The sequence below is a fragment of the Colobus angolensis genome, unplaced genomic scaffold, assembly GCF_000951035.1.
Source record: "Colobus angolensis palliatus isolate OR3802 unplaced genomic scaffold, Cang.pa_1.0 Scaffold160, whole genome shotgun sequence".
In the NCBI taxonomy this organism is placed as follows: Eukaryota; Metazoa; Chordata; class Mammalia; order Primates; family Cercopithecidae; genus Colobus; species Colobus angolensis.
In genome coordinates this window covers 6,474,145-6,483,252 of record NW_012114711.1, presented here as the reverse complement: position 1 = coordinate 6,483,252, position 9,108 = coordinate 6,474,145, and the positions used below count along the sequence as shown (strand labels likewise).

Genomic DNA, 9,108 nt, shown 5'->3' with positions numbered 1-9,108 from the left:
ATTTTATATATGCTTCATATTTTAAGAATTGAAACTAATGCTGCATGAACAGGTTTCTATTTACTCCCTACCCTCTTCGTTTAAAAACAAGGTGGAGACTAAAGGCTCTCAGCCTCAGTTTCTCCATATGCAAAATAGCACGATTAAATAAGTCATGCTAAAGGATGGAACAAGGTGAGGGCTCTGCAGCGTGTACGCCGGGCACTCAGCCGTGGATAGCGGGGGACAGCGTTCTGTCCCCGGTGCGGAGCGCAGGCCTGTAATTGTCCCTCCCGCCTAGGGCATCACTCCCAGGCCCGGGTACGCGCCGCCGTCTCCTCCTCTGGGGCCGCCAGGGGGCGCTGTGGCCCCGGTGCGCGGCAGCGGCGAGACGCGGACCCTCCCCCGGAGTCTCCGGCACCGCCCTGTCCCAGCCTCCTTTGCGGGTAAACAGACATGGCCGGTGAAGGAGATCAGCAGGACGCTGCGCACAACATGGGCAATCACCTGCCGCTCTTGCCTGGTAACCGCCCGGAGTAGTTCCCTGTAGTCGGGAGTGCGGCGAGGCCCGGAGCCGCTAACAGTGCAGCTGGGCCTGGGAGGCGGGTGTGGGGGCGCCGAGACTGGCCAGCCAGCCCAGCAGGGCCGCACCGGGAGGCTGCTTCACGTCGGCCCTTGGCCAGCGATGGAGTCGCGGCACCTTCTTCGCTGCTCTGTTGCCCGGAGCCGTGAGCCAGGGTGTCGGGGGACATTTGCTCTTAAGAACAGGAAACTCATCCTCTCCATCCTCCCTGTGTCCTGAGTGTAGGTCCTAGGAAATGCTCTGGAACTAGAGGGCCGGGTCAGATTCACAGCTGTTACTTTTGCTGGTTTCCTTCCTTTTAGTAAGAGTGATAGCGAACATGTACTAAGCCACTAACCGTGTTACGAGCCTTGCAGTTAACGCTTTGCCTGCATTTCGCCTTTTAATCCTTTCCACATCACTTTTCAGTTTCCGAATTGATAAGCGAGTATTGGATTGCAGATTAGTTCAGTGACTTGCGCAAGGTCACACAGCAGAGTTAGGATTCCATCGCGTGTGTGTCGGTCATTATATCTCTAAATCCCTTCTCTGTTTTGTTTTTCTTACTGTTGGTCTGTTTTTCTCAGGCATGTACGATTATGCTTTATCAGAGATAGTTAGTTTTTCTTTTTCCTGTATGTTGTGTGAAATGTTTAGACTTTGGCCTTGTGTTGAAATACTGAACAGAAAAAAAAAAAAGGCATGGAATATTGTATGAACTTCTCATGCAATGCCTTTCAAGAGATGCTTTCCAAAGGGCGTATCATCCAAACTTGAGACTATTAACTGAGTCCCTTCGTTAATCAAGTATGTTAGGTGTTGTGGAGATGAAACGAGAGATAATACACAATCTGGTACTTGAGGTTTACTGTCTAGGCGGGGCTGCTGAGAATATAACTAAACATAAATCAACTGCAGAGGCAGTTGATTTAGGGCCAGATAAATGAATGCTATCATAGTTCTTCAGAGGCAGAAGTTGTTCAAGGGTCAGCGGAGTTGGGAAAAAGCCTTTCAAGGTAGATCAGGAGACATCCAAAAGCACATACTTAGGATATGGTTGTGGAACATAAGGCCTAGGAGGTAGATTGGATTTAAGTTGCTGGGAAACTGGCATCTCTTGCCAATGAGTTTGGGGTTTTTCCCGTGGATTGCCAAGAAACAGTTCTCGGTTTCAGGTAATTGCCTAAGGAAATCTATGCTTGGAAGATTAATTTATCCACTAGTAGCAGCATGGAAGAGACTGAGTGCACGCCCACCATATAGGAGAGAACTTTTCTGTAAAAGTAAAACGTAGTCAGTGGTTGTTCTTGAAGCCATCCTAGCTGAATTGACGCAAGGGTAAGTGTGCCAGCCTTTGATGGAAAGCTGAGCTGTTTTTTCAGAGACATTAGCCCTACTCTCTGTGCCAAATCCGGTGTTTCAGGGAGAATGGTAAATAGAAGAGGAAGGATACTGATGTTCTGTCGGCATTCACATGGTGCCTCTGCATGAGATGAGTCATCAGACTTCACTGTGATAGCTCTGAACAGTCAGCGTGTTTTTGTGTGTGTGTGTGTGTTTCAGAAAAACATCGGGAGAGGGCCCAGAGATGATGTAGATATAGCAATAGTGCCTTTCCAAATTATGTAAATTTTATTTGTAGAAAAACATTGGACTTTCCATAATTCCATGTAGTACGAGTTGTTCTGAAGAGTAAGTCCTCTAAGTTCCAACAAAAAGCTTTATAGTTGAGATGTGAAGAATTTATCCTAGGCAAATGAAACAATAAACATAACTGAGGAGGGGAAAGTGAGTTTTAGCCATATTTATGAAAAATGTTACTAAAGAAATTATTTAGAGACTAGGAGTAAGAAGAGTTAAAATGTAAATTTTTAACAATATTAATTCCAGCCTTTGAGCTAATAGTTTATCTTTTAAACTTTCTGTAGTAGAGCAATAAAGTGGATCGTGCTGCATGCCAAGTGATAGCCATGCTGTCAGCGTTGGAAATACAAAGAATTTGATACAGAATATTTTTCTCATCCATTTAGATTGCTCTGTTTTATCTCTTAGTGAAACTTACATGTTCCAAGGAAAATTTGTATGAAGTGTTAGACCATTGACTGTTTACATATAAGTTGAAGTAATTCTGTTTTTGACAAAGTTTTATATCTGGGAAATTGTAACAATAAATGGAAAGTCCAAGGTAGTTACCATATTGAAAAACATTTTTATTTTGTCATGGACCTGGCTACAGGTGGTTTGACTTAAATAATGATATGTAAAGGAAAAAAATGATTATTTTGTATTCATATTTTATTGATTTAGAAGTTTATTTGGGGCATTTAAAAATACAGGAACTGGGAGATGAGAAATGAGATTCAGTAATTCTTTATTGTTAGTCTAGGCCAGGGTTTCCCAACCTCAGCACCTGACTTTTGGGCTGGAGAATTCTTTGGGCGGGATTGTCTTTTGCATTGTAGGATATTTAGCTGCATCCTTGGCCTCTACCCATTAGATGCCAGTCAGACTGCCTTAGTTATTACAACCAGTATCCCCTGAGGGGCACAATCACCTGTGGTTGAGAATCACTGGTCTAGGATAGGAAATTTACTCATAGTTTGTATGAAAAGGACAGACTCACAGTATAATAGCATTTGTATTGTGTAGCATTTTCTAATTTTCTTTGCTGTCATTGGTAACATCTAGTTTTCTAAGACGTTCTTCTAAAATGTTTCATGCTTCATGCAGCTTTATTTTTAAATTTAAAATTACTAAGCAAAATAGTATGAAAATGATTGCAAAAATTTCTTTGTTTTTTTCTTTTGAGATGGAATCTTGCTCTGTCACCCAGGCTGGAGTGCAGTAGCACAATCTCAGCTCACTGCAACCTCTGCCTCTTGGGTTCCAGCAATTCTCCTGCCTCAGCCTCCCCAGTAACTGGGATTACAGACACCTGCAACCACACCCGGCTAATTTTTGTGTTTTTAGTAGAGATGGGGTTTCAACATGTTGGCCAGGCTGGTCTTGAACTCCTGACCTCAAGTGATCTGCCTGCCTCGTCCTCCCAAAGTGCTGGGATTACAGATGTGAGCCACCACACCTGGCCTCCACTTTAAAATAATGTAGTGACAGCCAGGGAAATGTTATCACTAGAAAAGTGCTGTGAAATTCTTCCTGTCAGATTATCTTTCTCTGTTTTAATTAACGGATCTTGCCTGCTTTGGTTTCTTTTCTTACTTATGTAGGAACTCTTTGAAGTTGAGAGTTTGAGAGAACGTTAGAGGCTGATGTGTTTAAGCCTATCATTTTGCAGATGAGGAAACTAAAATTTAATTGGGCAGAATGAGTTGTCTAAGGTGTTAAAATTAGTTTCTGGTGAGGGAGAAGAGAAAAATCTCCCATATAGAAGAATTTTAAATAACGTATATAGGTATTTCCCTTTCAAGGGAGTGGAGCATAACTCATTACCGCTTAAGTGGAGGCTACACCTCGTGATTTGCTTCCAAAGAGTAAAATGTGAAAAGGAGGGGGAAAGGAACTTTATAGTGGGAAAACCTGACACATACTGCTTTAGCCAGGTGATCAAGGTTAACAGCAGGAATAGTTCATAATATGTAGGCTTGATATGTAATAAAAACAGCACATTGCCGACAGACCCCATTTCTAAAAAACAAAAGAATAACAACGCTTCACTTTTTCCTCCCTAAAACACGTATCCTCAGTCTAATCATGGGAATTACATCAAAGAAAACCCAGTTGAGGGATGCTCTTCAAAATACCTGACCAGTACTCCTCAAAACTCAGAAACAAGCAAAGTCTGAAAACCACACTAGCCCAGAGGAGGGTAGGGAGACATAACTAAATGTAATGTGGGATCCTGGAACACAAAAAGATTAGATTAAAACTAAGGGGATCCAAATAAAATGTGAAGTTTAGTTATAGTAATGTACCAAGACTGATTCCTTCGTTGTGGCAAATGTACCATACTGATAAAAATTAACTATAGGGGGAAAAGATGTGTGACATACAGGAGCACTCTGTATTATCTTTGCAACTTCTCTATAAATGTTAAACTATTCTAAAATTCACAGTTGACTTAAAAAAAAAAAATAGCTACTGACAGAGCCCAGCATAGACCCCAGCCCTCTGACTGCCTCTTCACAGTACTGTAGAGTTTACCAAATGCATGTGGTTTTAGAAGTACCCCTTTTTTGAAGAAGGAATTATGTGTTTGAAAGGTTTTCATTCATTTTTTTTTCTTACAATATTCTACTCTTACAGCAGAGAGTGAGGAAGAAGATGAAATGGAAGTTGAAGACCAGGATAGTAAAGAAGCCAAAAAACCAAACATCATAAATTTTGACACCAGTCTGCCAACATCACATACAGTATGTAATTTAGTGATAGATCTAATATAATAGATACACATTTAAATGTAGATAAAAGTTCATAAAAACAAGTGACTGATATTTGTATTACTAGATATCAGAAATTGTGGATGAGGACATGGGCTATTTGCCAGTAGATAAACATTTAACTATAATTTTGAAGAAGCTTAATACTATGTTGTGGTGGAATTGTTTGAAGAATTGTTGCTCTTTATAGTCTTTCTAGTAACTGAGCTATTAAATACTTCTCTGTACTTCTAGGTACTAGAGTGTTACTGAGCATACATTTTTTACTTGCTGTTTGTGATATTTGGACATAAGAGATATTTCTTATCTTCGTAAAAATAAAATACTTTGTATTAAAAAAATTCTTGAATTTCTGTGTGAGATATTCTTCATAAAAGATTAGAAATTCTTCTAAGAGTTAAAGTTAGATTAAAAATTATATTTTCACATGGGATGCTTATATACCACATTTATTAAGTATTTGTAACCCCATTTGTATTTTTTTTTTTTTGAGACAGAGTGTTGCTCTGTCACCCAAGCTCGAGTGACTGCAGTGGCACAGTCTCGGCTCACTGCAGCCTCCACCTCCTGGGTTCAAGTGATTTCCCCTGCCTCAGCCTCCTGAGTAGCTAGGATTACAGGCGTCCACCACCACACTCAACTAATTTTTGTAGTTTTAGTAGCAACAGGGTTTCACCATGTTGGCCAGGTTGGTCTTGAACTCCTGACCTCAGGTGATCTGCCCACCTCGGCCTCCCAAACTCCTGGGATTGCAGGTGTGAGCCACTGTGCCTGGCCTGTATTTCTTTTAATGTGATTTGCTCTTTAGTCTGTTGAGCTTATATTTTTATTACATATCGATCATGACACTGTACCTATATATGTTCTTAAATAGTACCTAGGCGCTGATATGGAAGAATTTCATGGCAGGACTTTGCACGATGACGACAGCTGTCAGGTGATTCCAGTTCTGCCACAGGTGATGATGATCCTGATTCCCGGACAGACATTGCCTCTTCAGCTTTTTCACCCTCAAGAAGTCAGTATGGTGCGGAATTTAATTCAGAAAGATAGAACCTTTGCTGTTCTTGCATACAGGTAAAATATTAGAGTCCATTTGCTTAATACATTTCCTCTCATGGGTAATTGTGGTGGTCATTGTTAAAGCCAAAGCAGGCTGTTATTTTGCATGTACAGGAGAGGCTGGGTAAGAATGTGAGCTTAGGAGTTTGGTTAAGTAGAAGTTTCATAGTGCAAGTTGGAGTATTTTTGTTCATTTAATTACCATCTAACTCAGCTCTACACCTTCATACACAATTTAACTTTCTGGTATTTGAAAAATTTGTAACCATTTATATTTGATGAAAAACATTTCTGGAATCTTGGTTTCAATAACTGTCTTTATTAAAGAGAAAGTGCTTTTTTATTTTCACCTAAAGGATTACTTTTCCAAAAGAATGGTCTTTTCTTTCCCTGTCTCTCAAAATTCATAGGTTGTACCCTTTAAATTGAAGCTGAATGTTAAGTATCTCATGGCAAATAAAGGAAATCTGCAGTAGAGGCAGGAAATACATACAGGAAGCTCCCACCCCAGTACAGTGCTGCCAGTAAGCAGCAGCAGAAATAAGTCATTTGACAGAGTGAAAGAATGTTTGGTTTGGGAAATGAGTTTAAACCCCTGTAAGTTCTGAATTATTTTCAGTGACTAGAAATCTATTACTTTCCTAAAGTTCTCTAATTGTACTTCCTGAATCCTCCTTCTATATCCCCCATGTGATTTAAAAATAAATAAACTTGGCTGGGCACGGTAGCTCACGCCTATACTCCAAGCACTTTGGGAGGCTGAGGTGGGTGGATCATCTGACGTTGGGAGTTTGAGACCAGCCTGACAAACATGGTGAAACCCTGTCCCTACTAAAATAACAAAAATTAGCCAGGCGTGGTGGTGTGTGCCTGTAATCCCAGCTACTCAGGCGGCTGGGGCAGGAGAATCACTTGAAACTGGGAGGCAGAGGTTGCAGCAAGCTGAGATCATGCCACTGCACTCTAGTCTGGGTAACGCAGCCACACTGTGTCTCAAACAAATAAATAAATAAATAAATAAAATACTAGCTTTGTAGTAAGGGTCGATTCTATAAATTGTTTACCCATATGTATTGCTTTTGCATACTTTGCATATATTTAAAACTCATGTTCAAAATTCTTTCCTTTTAAAATTGTCTTGGAAGCAATATACAGGAAAGGGAAGCACAGTTTGGAACAACAGCAGAGATATATGCCTATCGAGAAGAACAGGATTTTGGAATTGAGATAGTGAAAGTGAAAGCAATTGGAAGACAAAGGTTCAAAGTCCTTGAGCTAAGAACACAGTCAGATGGGTAAGAAATAACATATACCTTAATGCTCTGTGAATGTTTTATAATGAAATAGTTTTCTTGTACTTTTTCTATTCTACTGACCTTTCAGATTTTGTAACTTTTAACTAGTTGTTCTCTTTCCCTTCTAAGGTATAGCCCAGTGGTTTCCAACCTTGCTATGCATCAGAATCACCTGGGAAGCTTTTAAAACTATAGAAGCTTGAGTTTCAAACTTATCTCCCATCTCCAGAGAGTGATGAGGCTGCAGCATCTTTTAAAAATGATTTTCAGGTGATTCTAATGTCGCTCCAGGTTTGAGAATAGTAATGTAAATCCAAAGGGAGTTGCTGTTTGGGACTTGGCTTCTTTAGGATTGAAGGCCTCTCAGAGCATGAGAGGATAGGGAGACCAGAGGCTTGTGAGCTGTTTGTGTGCTCACCAGGACAGCTGTGGTTTTTGTAGCATTGCTGTGATGTTTGAAAGCCACACAGGTTACATCTGCCAACTGCTCCATCTGAGCTATAAAAGCCATTTATATTTAGTGTCCTTCTCCAGTGTGAATTTTATATCACCCAGAAATGCTATTTACATAATAAGTGATCAATAAATACTTGTAGTCTATGTGCCTTGTGACATTTAGAAATTCCCTGAGTGTACTGTTTCAGCAGTTATTCATTTTGACATAGCTGTAATGGCTGAGTTTTGCACAAATTCAAGGGATGCACATTAAAACAGACACAGAAAAGTCCAGTTTATCTTATTTTATCCTCTTTTAAAAAGGAGACGAAGCATTTGCCTTGATCATTGGATATTATCTGTTAAGGGAGTGCTTCTCAACAGAGGTGGCACATCACCTCTGAGGTCTTACAGATACACAGTCCTGGTACACAATACAAGTACTAGTGAACTCGTTTCCAATTTATACCCAGAGTTGAAAATCTCATCAGACCTCTGTTGCCCAGGTAGTATCTTCTGAACACATGGAAGTTCTGAGTATTTTGGGGTTTTTGATGGGGTGGGGGATTAAGACTGAAAAAAGAATGTGAACAGCATGAGGGCAGGAACGTTTTGTCTGTTTTGTTCACATGGTGGGCATTCCGATATATTTTTGAATTATGGAAATGTTGACATGTCAGACAGCTCCTTGGAGCTAAAGAGAGCATAGGGGAATGTGAGATGGGATTGCCAGAGCTCTTAGGGTGTTTAGTTCTCTCCAGGTACTTCCTCAGAACATTCATTGTGCACACTTTGATAGTCTTACTATTGCACTGTCCTGATGGGATCTTATGTCCGTCTCCCTCGATAGATAACCTGCTTAAGAACGATGACCAAGATTTATTTATGTTTTACATTTAGGACCGTAAATGTTATATAAATGAATGAAAGAATGATTTCCTGGGGGTGGTCTGCATTATGATAATTAGCAAACTGTTTTGTTACTGTGGATTTTGCTAACAGTTCCATTTTTAAAGTACTTCTTCATACAGTTTCGATTGTGAATACTATTCTAGAAACCATAAAGGAAAATTGACTTGGGGAAAAGTGTTATTTCTCAGACTGTCTTGACATTAGTGAGTTTTGATTGTGGAAAAACTATTGAACACAAGATGGCAGTATATCGTTAACTCTGGAAACAAGACAAGGAATGAATGCTTGACTCTAGTAAAGATTAACATCAGGCTGCATGCAGTGGCTCATGCCTGTAATCCCAGCATTTTGGGAAGCCAAGGCAGGACGATCACCTGAACTCAGGAGTTCGAGATCAGCTTCACCAACATGGAGGAACCCTGTCTCTACTAAAAATACAAAGTTAGCCGGGCATGGTGGTACATGC

The 9,108-nt window shown here is 40.4% G+C and overlaps 1 protein-coding gene across 2 annotated transcripts in view; it reads left to right on the top strand.

The window, feature by feature from the left end:
- The first annotated feature begins 405 nt into the window (after positions 1–405).
- The window catches only part of CRBN (cereblon), a 29,723-nt gene continuing 21,020 nt past the window's right edge, over positions 406–9,108 (top strand). Inside the window, exons 1-4 of one of the 2 annotated variants that reach the window (XM_011937236.1) lie at positions 406–502; positions 4,805–4,911; positions 5,813–6,015; positions 7,146–7,295. In XM_011937236.1, coding sequence (XP_011792626.1) covers positions 436–502; positions 4,805–4,911; positions 5,813–6,015; positions 7,146–7,295 — 527 coding nt within the window. In that variant the 5' untranslated portion in view covers positions 406–435. The remainder of the gene's footprint in view (positions 503–4,804; positions 4,912–5,812; positions 6,016–7,145; positions 7,296–9,108) is intronic. The other variant, XM_011937237.1, reaches the window with a different exon arrangement.